A 12054-nucleotide genomic window follows, 5' to 3' on the forward strand; every position below is an offset into this window, starting at 1 on the left:
CAGGGATTAAAAGAACAGGCTTCTGAGTCCAGGTTCAAATCCTGGCTCTACCCCTGACTCTGAGCTGTCCCGTTCATTGTTAGCTGTGAGAAGGGGTGAACTAGGGCTAGTGTAAGAGACGAGTGAGGCACAAAGCGTGCAAAGTGCCCAGCATATGAAATCACACTGACTCTCATTTGTTCAGTCCTCAGCACAGACAACAGGTGATGAAATACTTAGGAAGATGTTACATTTTGATGTTGGGGCTATCGACGTCGAAACCACCTCCTCATCTGGTCCTTCGAGAAGGAAGCCAGGTGGCCAGAGTGAGTGGCGAGGACATGACCTTTGGACCGGAGCAGCCGGCTGCTGTTGCAACTCTGCCAGCTCTGTGACCTTACACAAGTCACCTAATGCTTCTGAACCTCCTTTCCCTACTCTATGAGACTGGAAGGGCAAGAAAACGAGAGGTGAGAACTCAGCGACTGTGCAGCATGCAGAAACACCGTGAGTCCTGGCAAGGAGAGGCGCTCGGGAGAAATCGACGTGGGACCTCCCACCCCCATCCCACCCCGCCGCTGATCCCTGGAACTCTCGTACCTTAATGAGATCTTGCTTTTCTTTTTCTCCACAAGTGATGGCCTTTTTGATGGCTTTTGTTTCTCTCAAGACGGCCTGAGCTTCATCCAATTTGTAGCTGCCCTGAGCATCAGACATTTTCTTATCGATTCTAGGAAACAGTCAATGGGGAAGGTCAAACAAAGACAGGGTGAGGGATGGAGTCTGAGTCTCCCCAGGGCAAAAGCAGACGATGGACTTCAGTCCTGTGAGAAGGCTCCTCTCTTGTCCTGCACACCTGCCCTCCCCAGGTCCTGCCTGTGGGATGAGGCACAGCAGGTGCCTGTGAAATGTCTCATGGTGTGGGGCTTCTGTACCACCCTTGAAATCAAGCACCAGCTCTTACAGGAAGTTTTCCCTGATGACCTCCCTGTCTCTTCCAGGCTGGGCTAGGAATTCCCCTCACACTGTGTGTAGCTATGACACTGCAACCCTTACGTTGTGTTCTACTTAGTGCTAGACATGGTGGTATCCTTGACTAATCACTGGGACGGGGTGGGACTGAATAAACTCAGTATCTGGCATAGAACATTCCTTTGACTTGGGGTCTCTCAACCTCAACATCTTGACATTTGAGGAGGACGATTCTCTGTGGTGGGGGGCTGTCCTGTGCATTGTTGGATATTTAGAAGCCTCCCTGATCCTGCCCATGAGATGCCAGCAGCATCCTGACCCCGAGCTGGGATGAACACCTCCATACTCTGCCCAGTGCCCCTTGGGGTCGAGGAGCAAGATCATCTCCAGCTGAGACCCACTGGCTTTAATAAGCATTTGCGAGTCAACAGGCACAATAAAGGAAAGCTGTGAATGATGAAAAACTCCCAGCCCTGCGACTCAGCAGCGTGACCTTGGGCATGGCCCTCAATGCACGGAGGCTTGGCTTGCTCCTCTGAAAACACCTGGAAAAGGTCACCTGCCCAGCTCATGTTCACGAAAATGTTAGGAATGTCAAACAGGATAAAGGATGGATAATCAGGTGGTGGACTAGGGTGTATGGACCAAACCAGCTTATCGAGGCACTCCATCCAGGTTCATTTTGGTGGTGGAAAAGAGTAAAAAAAAAAAAATTAAGGGTCTTGATGTCACTTTCTGAAGATCAGACCAAACCACAGATAGTGGAGGTCTGGGTCCCCTGGGGAAGGAGGCTGTGGTGTGGAAGAGCTTCTGAGGAAAAAGATGATTTTTACTGCTTCACACTTTCCCCAAAGGCTAGGCCTGAGGTCTCAGTCCCCAGTGGAGAAAAGGAAGTCTTACAGTCTGAGGGAACACCACGAACCCATTATTTCAGGATGAGAAACCGCTCACAGGCATTCCTCTCTGGTTTCCTGCTAGAGGCCAAACTGTCCTGGGCTAAAAATAACCTGAGTGGGGAATCACTGATGGTGGTGGGAGCAGGTTTTCCTCTGGGTCTGTCTGTGCCTCAAGCAGGAGAGAGGGAGAGAACCCGGGTCTCAGCACGGCCCTCCCCCTGCCCGTCCGTTATGTCAGCCTCCGTGGAGAGAAAACAAAGCCCCATTTATGTGTCCCCACTAAAAATAGCCTGTCTATTCCTTTCGAGGACTTGGGCCTGAGCAAGCCTGCCAGGTTGGCTAAGACTGGTCTCAGATTTAGTTTGAAAAATTAGTCTAAAGGGAGCTTTCTGTAGCAGAGGCCTGCCTGAGATGCTCTGTGGAGAGGAGGGTCCCCCAGGACCGGAGGTGGCCGTGCCCCGAGTCGGGGGTGGGGGAGGGGTGCAGGAGAGATGCCATTTGCTCCAGCGGGGCTGGGGGCTCCGGGGAGGGGGCTGTGCCCTGCAGTCCTCTGCCAGCAGGATGAGGAAGGCTCTGAATCCTCAGCAGGATGAGACAGAAGCGGTTTGTCTGCTGTGCCCTAGACTCCTCAAACAGCCTCTACCTGATTTCTCTCAGGGGCCTTAGCAACCCAGGCTCTGGAATTTGGCTCCAGAGAGGAGCTCCAAGAGGGAACACTCTTGGGATTGGGGGGGGGGGGGGACAAAGGGTCTCCATTATGTGCTCAGTGAATGAATCTCTCTCTCTCTCTCTTTTTTTATTTAAGGGAAAGAAAAGTTGTGTGTTTGTAGGGGAGGGGAGGGTGTAGTGGGCTGCGTGTGTTTTAGAATTTCCAAATCACGCAGCTGTCCAGAGAGTCACACACCCGCTAGCCACAGCACAGCCACAGAGAAGCAGGGCAAAGGCTCTGACAGCAGCCAACTCCTTTTGGTCTTGTTCAGGCAACTCTCACCTGGGCAAGGAGGCTCTGGGGACATGGGGAAAGACGCCGCATGGCCCTCCTCCCCAACAGAGGACATACCAAGTCTCTCAATTCTTTCCTATTTACAAGGGCTCGAGGCAGCTGATGGACCCAAGTACTGAGCTTTCATCTCGACTTTCCTTTTTAGTCGCCATAGAGGTGTCCTTCAATTCTCACCAGGCTTTCCCTTTTTTAAAACTGGGATTGCTGACCATGAACATGGTCATGACAGCTGGATGAGTTTCGCCTTCTCCCGTGCTCCGTGAAGGGAAGAGGCTGAGAGGTAGACGGGACGAGACCACCTCCCACCACTAGCCTCTGAAAAAGACCCCAAAGCACATGGAAAAAGGCCTCATGTTTTCTGGGTGTCAGGAGGGGGTTATTAAGGATGAAGCCAGAAAGGAAGGTATTAGCACACGAGTGGCAAAACACAACAGTCCTGGGTTCTAATTCTGCCCTGCTGCTTACTGGTGGGGTGGGGGTGGGGTGACGGGCTAAGGTCTACGTTCAACCTCATCAGTGCCCTCATCTCTAAAACAAGGCAGAACAAAAACTTCTCTTAAAGGGGAAGAGACAGTGAATTGAGGTGACTGATGCATAGTGTTTGCCCAGCATAGCCTTTAGTCTGGGGCTAAGAGTTCCTCCCCAAATCGAAGCCAGTAAGTAGTAGGAGGTCACCCCCCACATCCCTTGCTGACCTTACACTCACTGCCAGGCACTGTCACATGTTTCTGTTTCATCTTCATAATCACTTACTTTTCAGATAAAGAAACCAAAGCTCAAGGGGGTTAAGTCATTTTTGCAAGGTCCCAGGGAACTGGGATTTGAACCCAGGCCATCGGCCTCTTGAAGCTACATTCTTAACCCTCTCTGCCAAGATGCGCAAGAAAGCAGATGCCTTCTCTCACGCCGAACACGGAGCCAGCTTCGGGTAAGGGGTGTGGGCGGTCAGGGCTGCCATGCGTCTTATCTGGGCCTGATATCAAACATCAGTTGGGCGGAGGGAGGAGGCAAAAAAGGAGGCTCGTCTTTGGGGTTTCAGCGTCAGCTTACCAAAGAACAAGAATTTTCAATGCTGCTACAGGGTGACAAAGTGGTAAAACAGGTTTGTGGTGGCTCAGAGAATAATGGGAAATGTTCTAACCAGAAGGTTCTGAGGATTGCAGGAAGGTGGGGGAGGGCCCCTGCGGTAGGATGACATGGGAGTGACTAACCTTTAAACTATGTGTTCAGAATCTGGAGGGCTCATGAGGCTATTTGCTTTATAGGTCACAAACAGGACTTTCCTAAGCTCATATTCCTGCTCTTGCTGACTGTCAGTGGCATATGGACATAGATGTATATTAATAACGTATGTATCTATATAAGCACACATATATAAAACTGTATTTTATAATAATTTACAGTACAAAAATGTATTATTACAATCTATGCTTTCTTAGACCTTGTGTGTGGGGAAGTTCATGGTAGCTCCCCTGCCAGGCCGTGAGGGCGTGGGGGATAGGAAGATGGGAATAAGAACCAACCAAACCCTGAGAGTGGTCACAGTTCCTTTGATTCACAGAGCCTGGAGGCAGGCATCCCAAGGTTTGGAGCTGCGGTCACAGAGTGGTGGGGATGGATCTGAGATTCAGAGGATGAGGAAAAGGTACAGGCAGAGAGAGGGAGAAAAGGCAAGTGACTAGAGAAGCAGTTGTGTGTAGGGATGCGGCCTCCCTGGGAATCTAAGTGAGATGTCCCTTACAATGGAGAAACGGACTGCATGCCTGCATTGGGGCTTCCAATAGGCCCCCAGACACCGCAATGACTGTACACCGAGTCTACTAGACGCACTGAAAATGACTCAACACACAAGTATTCGCTGCCTGTGTGACTCTTCACAACAAGAAGCTAGTGCTTACTGAGCACCTACTATGGGACTCGGTTTCCTACAAGAACATTCCTTCCAGAGTAGCAATGAGGATGAAATGAGGTCACCCAGGCAGAAACACTGAAAGTGCTTCCTGGCAGAGAAACTGCTCAGCAAATCTTAGCTAGTGTTTTAATGATAATAGGAATCAATGCACCTGCTCTAAGGAAACAACAGAGCTCTTTGCTGGTGGCAAGTCAGCTTCTCAACATTCCATTTGGTCAAAGTTACCCTGGAAACTCCGTAAGTCGCCCGTAGAGTATAGTGAGCGTGGCGCTGGGCACGCTCGTCTGGTGATCTGTGTGTTATGGAAGAGAGCCTTGTTCCTTCAGTGGGGCACATGAGCTGCTCGTCTTTAGGGGCCAGGGGAAAGAAGACTGTGTTTTGTTTGTGTGTGTACCAGATCCTACTGGATCTTCCGGAGGAGATGAGACAGGTGACCAGAAATGCCTAGCAAACTTGTTTCTGTGACTGCCTGGTAAAACTCAAGGGAACGGAACAGACTTTAGTGGCTTCAGGAATTCAGAGGACAATGAGAACTCTGGTTTGAAAGGATTTCCCTTGGAGCGCCTGGGTGGCTCAGGCAGTTAAGCGTCTGCCTTTGGCTCAGGTCATGATCCCAGGGTCCTGTGACGGAGCCTGCATTAGGCTCCCTGCTTGATGGGAGTCTGCTTCTCCCTCTGCCCCTCCCCCTATTCATGCTTGCATGCTCTCTCTCTGAAATAAAATCTTCCAAAAAAAAGAAATGATTCCCCTTTTCTCTTCCCACACCTCAACCCTGGGAGACAGTATCTTCGGTAAATACCAGCGGACAGCTGGAATCAAATGATTAGAGTGGCCTTACAGAGAGACAGACAGGGGCAGGCAGGGGAGGATGGGACCTTCCCACACTCTGCAGACACAGTGGACTTACTTCTTCAGGGTCTGAAAGCCACGCTCTTTGAACTGCAGCTCTTGCTGGAGGTGAACCATCTCTCTCTTGAGCTTGTTGACCTGGATGGCAGCAGACCAGAGATGGGGCCAGATCAGAGGTTGATATGGAACCGCAGGCTGCCTTCTCCTCCAAGGGGATCCCAGAGCCCCCCACAGCCCCTACATAATGCTTCAGGTTGATATCCCTTGGGCCCCATGGTCCTAACACCTTCCCCTCACTGATGTTGCCTTGGTCAGTGATGTTGCCTTGGTCTCTGCAGCTGCTCATGCAGTCGGCAGCCCAGCCTGGCTATCCTGCAGGTCATCCCGGGTCAGCCCTCACTTGAGGGAAACAGGAGATGGACAGTGCTCCCTGACCTGAGATAGAGCTTAGTCTTCTTACTGCCTAGCCGGGTGACCTCTGTCAAGCCACCTTGCCTCTCTGAGCCTCCCTTTCCCATTCAGACAGATGAGAAACATGGTCACTCGTAGGGCTGTGCATTACTTAGAGCAGGTAATGGGTATAGGGGTGCTGGGCATAGAGGTAAGAGGCAAGACACAGCCCATGGAGCCAGACTGGACCAGCAGGAATGCTTTGTTTGGCTTGTAGTTATTAAATAAAAAAAGTTAACTGCTAATAATGAAATATTGAGAGATTTCCTATAACAAGCCTAAGTATAGTAGTTTTCTAAAATTAGAAGGTCTGCTGACTCTGAGCCCTCATTCCAGCATGGCCCCAGTGGGACATGGGCTGCAGCTCAACTACACCTTTAGGCAGGGCCCAGCTCTCTCGGTCACTCACTTCCCACCAATCCCTCCTGCTTCACCCCAAACCCACTGCCCCCTTTCACATTTTCTTGCAGGCATGTGAATTTGGAGAACCTACTCGAAGTGTAACTGAACCACTGTTCAAAATACTGGCTTTCTCTTGAGCAAGTCCCTTAACTGCTGTGCTTTCGTTCCACATCAGGACAATGGGGATCCTATTAATCCCCAAGAAGTCAGGAAGTCATTATGGTGAAGCAGTTAAATAAGACAATGGAGAGCATGCAACAACTAGAAAGACAGCACATGATGTGAAGCCCTGTGGAGGCAGCCTGAGTCCTTGTGACCCCGGGCGAGCTCCTCAGCTCCCCTCAGCTTGTGTGTGCTCATCACTAAAGTGCAGACGCGGACAATAGCTGCTTCATGGGCTTGCTTTGAGAACACGAGACATATAGCCCTGAGCCCTGTGCCGGGATGCAGTGAAATGGCAGCTGTGGTTACCAGCACAATTACTGGGACAACTGCCGCCCCTGCTATCATTTGGGATCCTGGCGGTCGGCACAGGCCACCACTGCCTGGTGGAAGCACCTGCTCTGGTCTTGTGGGCGGATGGGCAAGGGGCCTGGGGCTGCCTCCGTGACCCCCCCTCCGCAGTACGGGCAAAGGGGACTTACCCGGGATTTCGCGGTGGCAATCTCAGCCTTCAGGATCTCAGGGTCATACTTGGAGCTGGATGATGAACCCGACACCACTGCAACGAGAAAGAGAAGAAAAAAGTTCTGTAGAAGAAACACATTTTGGTAAAGATGGCTTGTTTGGCCATCTACATAAACCCAGAAAATAATGACTACAAGTGAACTATCTAAATGTCCAACAAAGGGGGCAATGTGCTGCGTAAACAGGGTGCGTGCATAAACGAGGACAACACAACTTGACGTGATTTAAAATCATGGCGCATGCTGGTTAAGCGTCTGCCTTCAGCTCAGGTCATGATCTCAGGGTCCTGGGATCCAGCCCTGTGTCGGGCACACTGTGCAGCAGGAATTCTGCTTCTCCCTCCGTCCTTCCCCCCTCCCTTCACTCTCTTTCTCAAAACAATAAGTAAAATCTTTAAACAAGTAAGATAAAATGATGGTGCAGAGAAATCTCAAGCAAGGGAAAATGTTCAAAAACGTGCCGTTACCTGAAAACAATAGTGTACAAAAAAAGCAATAAAGAGTTACTTAAATTTGGAAAATATACAGTTAACACATACACACACACAGATGCATCTAAAAAAAAGCACAGAAAGAAATATACCAAAAAGATAATATTGATATCTAGAGATGTAGATGATGAATAATATTTTCATTTTTGTATTTTTATTTTCTACATTTTCTAAGATGAACATACTTTTACAATCAGAAAAAATTACTAGATATTTTTTTATCATACTTTGCAATATTAATATACATTTTTAAGGGAAAATAAATTACTCATTCCCTTTTTAAGGGAAAATAAATTACTCCCAACACCCCAATACAATAATCTTTTCTCACAAGTTATTTTCCACTGCTTATCGACAATTCCTTGTTTCCTTTTTTTTTTTTAAGATTTTAAATTTTATTTATTTGAGACAGAGAGAGAGAACATGAGCAGGGGGAGAGGGGCAGAAAGAGGAAGAGTGGGAAGCAGGCTCCCTGCCAAGCAGGGAGCCCAACGTGGGACTCGATCCCAGGACCCTTGGATCATGACCTGAGCCAAAGGCAGACACTTAACCGACTGAGCCACCCAGGCGCCCTGTTTATCCACAGTTCTATTACGTCGTTGTATTCTTGCTGCATTTTTAAAATTTTAAAATAGTATTTAGGTCTTGAAAAGACATCTTAAGACTTACAAAAATGAGCACAAGAGTAAAATATATTTAAAGTAAGAGAAATGAGACAAAGGAAAAACAAGAATGAGGAAGCACACCCATGGGTGTGAGGTTAGTTAGGGCTCAGGCAAACAGGGAAGGTCCCATTTCCTCACCAGATGCCACAGCCTGACTCTGAGCTTCCGAACTGGTGTTGTGAAGAGGGAAAGGGGCCCGATGGAAGATTCATGGTGCCCTTAATGTAAACACAACCTCACTGTTCAGGACAAGGACTGGCATTCTTGGTATGGAGGCTGGGGAAGTTTCTCCCGTGGGGCCTTAAACCCACTATACTTGCAATTCCATCCTCCCCCACCCTTTTCCCCACCCCCCACTGTTACCGCAACAGTGTAGCAACAGTGTACACGCAGCAAGATCACCTGCTGGCACCTAGCGTTTTCTGAGGATAGGGACTGGTGGCAATGTCCAGGGTCCAGAGGTGTAAGTGACAGTTGCGAAGGGCATACTGCTCTTTGGATCTGGTTAAAATACTGGAACGGATCTTCCGATCACACGGCGGGAAAGTTAAAATGTAACACTGAAAAGTTCAGCAGAGGAGAAATAAGAGTGTTCTGCCTAATAACAGAAAAGATGTTTTGCACCAAAGGCAGTGTTACATTCCTGCCCAGTTTACAGTGAGGAAGAGGAGGAGGTGGGGGCTGGGTTTTCCTATAAGAGATGGGTGGCAGGAACACCTGGGTTGAGTGGGTGAAACCTTGCGGTCCTCCTTGTGAGCGTGGAACAGAGATGTTAGATGCAGATTCTTGTTTCCAGCTGGAAGCGTTCATTTCCTGCCCTTCTAATTCCCTGGTGGCTGCTGGAGTTAGGGGTTTCAGGGTGGGACTTGGCTGGATACAGAGCTGGAGGCTGATTTAAGCCACATTTCCCAGACAGGCACTTTTCAACAAAATGTTAAGGTCATTGATATTTGTTACCCCCTGATCAACTGTAAAAACACAGTGGAGAGAGTCACTGATGAGGAAGATGGGGCGAGCTCAAGAAGGAGGGTGTCTGTTCTGTGAGCGGCCCATCCTGCCTCCGCTGTCCTCTGCTGACACCCTCTGCTGTCCCGAGATGCTGCTGGACTGGGGTCGACAGACACTCCAGGGAACGGTAAAGGTGAGCATGGAAGCAGCCTGGGGACCCAGGAAAAATTGCGAGACCTTACCCCACCAGAGAGAGCATGGCTGTGGGGACCGGCAACGCCACCCAGTGCTGACCTGCAGAACATGGAGTGGTCCTGGGGCATACTCAAAAATCCTGGAGGGACGGGAACCCAAAAAAGAAGAGACTACCACCAACTGGGCCACTGGGGGGCTTGGATTTCTCTGATCTGGAGCACCACTGCTAAGTGCACTATCTGTACCACCGAGCTGCTGAATGGGATGTGGCTTGATACTATTTTTTAAGTAAACATTTTATCTTACTAAAAAATACACGAGGAAAGGTGCACAAGTCATGTGTGCAGCTGGATTAATTTTCACCAAAGAAACACACTTGAAAAAAAAAAAAGAAACACACTTGAGCTCTTTCTACCCATGGGTCCTGCCCCTATGCTTTCATAAAACCACCTTTTTGCACTGGGAGCAAAGGAAAAAAAACAAAAAAGGTGAACACACTCACCTTACCAGCACTGTAATCAAGAAACAAATCTTTAACCTCCCGCCCCTTGGACCTCTGTCCCTTCACTACTCCTCTAGCCAAGGAATCTTATATTCAAACTGGACCGTAAAGGCTGACTTTAACTGCCCACCTTTTTATCATTTTTAATTGTTAAGCTTTTATTCAAGTTATATACAAACACCAATTTAACAGTCCCACACAGTACAAGGTTTTGCTCTAAAAGAACATTCCATAGGTACCTATCCCATATCTCATTCCTCAAAAGGGAGTCATTTCAATATGTTCAGTTCATTTCTTGGTTATCAAAAAGCAGCGGGGTGCCTGGGTGGCTCAATGGGTTAAAGCCTCTGCCTTCGGCTCAGGTCATGATCTCAGGGTCCTGGGATCCAGCCCTGCGTAGGGCTCTCTGCTCAGTGGGGAGCCTGCTTCCCCTTCTCTCTCTGCCAGCCTCTCTGCCTACTTGTGATCTCTGTCAAATAAATAAATAAAATCTTAAAAAAAAAAAAAAAAGCAACATGGTGTTTTTGGTTTAGGCATTATTTACTTACTTCTCTCTCTGGAGGCCAGGGATTTAGCTTCCCTCCCTTCTGCAGCCCTGTCCCAGCACCCGTGCCCCCTTCCCCGGCCCCCGTCCTCACAGACAGCAGGCTCGGTAAAAGCCATCTTCAGTGTTTGTATTACTTTTACTCTGTAAACACTCCTTGGGCCAAAGGCATGCAGCTGACTTTGCTTACTTTTCCTTTCCAGCAGATTTTTGGGGGTTTATTTTTCCTAGAGTTAATAATTGTCATTTTTATGCTTGCTCACTTTCTACAAACTTCTCACAGATTCCACCTCACGCTCTGCCAGTTATCTGAGCCTCCCCTCCCAGGGTCTGCGCGGCCGGTCAGCTTCCCGCCCGGTCCCACTTTTGGCACTGCCTGGCCTGGGCACGTGAGCTGGTCGTTCTCTCTGCCCCACAGGCGCCCTGAGATATCCTCCTCACCTTGCTCCTCTTTCCTAAATACCATGTCTCCCCCTCCTACTAGCTCTTTCAGTAGAACACCAGCAGCTGTCCAAGAAAAGAAGGCCACAAGGGGAAGAAACTTTTGAAATCGTGCCTGTCTAAAAATATCTTTGTTCTACCCTATAGTTGATTAAAGGTAGTTTTGCTGGATATAGAATTCTAGGTCGGAAGTGATTTTCCTTAAAAATTTGAAGGCATGGCTCCATTGTCTTCTAGGTTTCCAGTGTTACTGTTGAGCTATTCCGAGTTTCGGTAATTTTTGTGTGACCTGGTTTTTCTCTCTGAAAGCTTTCAGGATCTCGGATGGCTCCATGTTTGAAGTTTCACCATGGGTATGTCTTGGTGTGAGCTGACTTTCATGCTTTGTGCTCAATGAGAGCCCTTTCAACCTAAAAACTCTCCTCCATCTGTTCCAGGAAATTTTTCTGAAATTATTTTACCTGACGCTCCTTCTCCTCTGTTTCCTCTGCTCTCTCTGTAACTTTTATTACTCTGATAGATTTCCTGGCCTGGTGCTCTATTTTTCTCTCTCTCTCTCATTTTCCATCTTGTTCTATTTTTGCTCTGCTTTTTAGAAGATTTCTTCAGTCTTACCTTCCAGTCTTCCTACGGATTTTAAAATTCTGCTATTATATTTTAATTTCTAAAGGCTCTTTTGTGTTGTGCGAGTGTTCCTTCCTGTAAAATGTAGCACCCTCTTCTTGTTTCATGGGTATGTAGCTTCCCTTGAGGTTTTCTTCTTCATGTGGACTCCCTGGTCCCTCCAAGCACCTCCCCACCCATATCACTTGTTTTCTTTCTTTCTTCCTTCCTTCCTTTCTTTCTTTTTTTTTTTTTTTTTTTTTTTTTTTGTATTGAATCACATTTATTTTTTCCCCCAGAGGGTAATGGATATGATTTATTTTATAATTTTTTATTATGTTATATTGTCATCATATAGTACATCATTAGTTTTTTTTTTTTTTTTAAAGATTTTATTTATTTATTTGACAGAGAGAGAGGGAAGCAGGCTCCCCATTGAGCAGAGAGCCTGATGCGGGGCTCAATCCCAGGACCCTGAGACCATGACCTGAGCCGAAGGCAGAGGCTTAACCCACT

The 12054-nt window shown here is 48.1% G+C and overlaps 1 protein-coding gene across 3 annotated transcripts in view; it reads right to left on the reverse strand.

Moving 5' to 3' along the window:
• The window catches only part of WWC1 (WW and C2 domain containing 1), a 151093-nt gene that overhangs the window by 50192 nt on the left and 88847 nt on the right, over positions 1-12054 (reverse strand). For all 3 annotated transcript variants that reach the window (XM_032337093.1, XM_032337092.1, XM_032337094.1), the window contains 3 exons: positions 7108-7184; positions 5670-5749; positions 580-709 (listed from right to left, as the gene is read on the reverse strand). In XM_032337093.1, coding sequence (XP_032192984.1) covers positions 580-709; positions 5670-5749; positions 7108-7184 — 287 coding nt within the window. The remainder of the gene's footprint in view (positions 1-579; positions 710-5669; positions 5750-7107; positions 7185-12054) is intronic.

This window comes from Mustela erminea, chromosome 3 (assembly GCF_009829155.1).
Source record: "Mustela erminea isolate mMusErm1 chromosome 3, mMusErm1.Pri, whole genome shotgun sequence".
Lineage (NCBI taxonomy): Eukaryota > Metazoa > Chordata > Mammalia > Carnivora > Mustelidae > Mustela > Mustela erminea.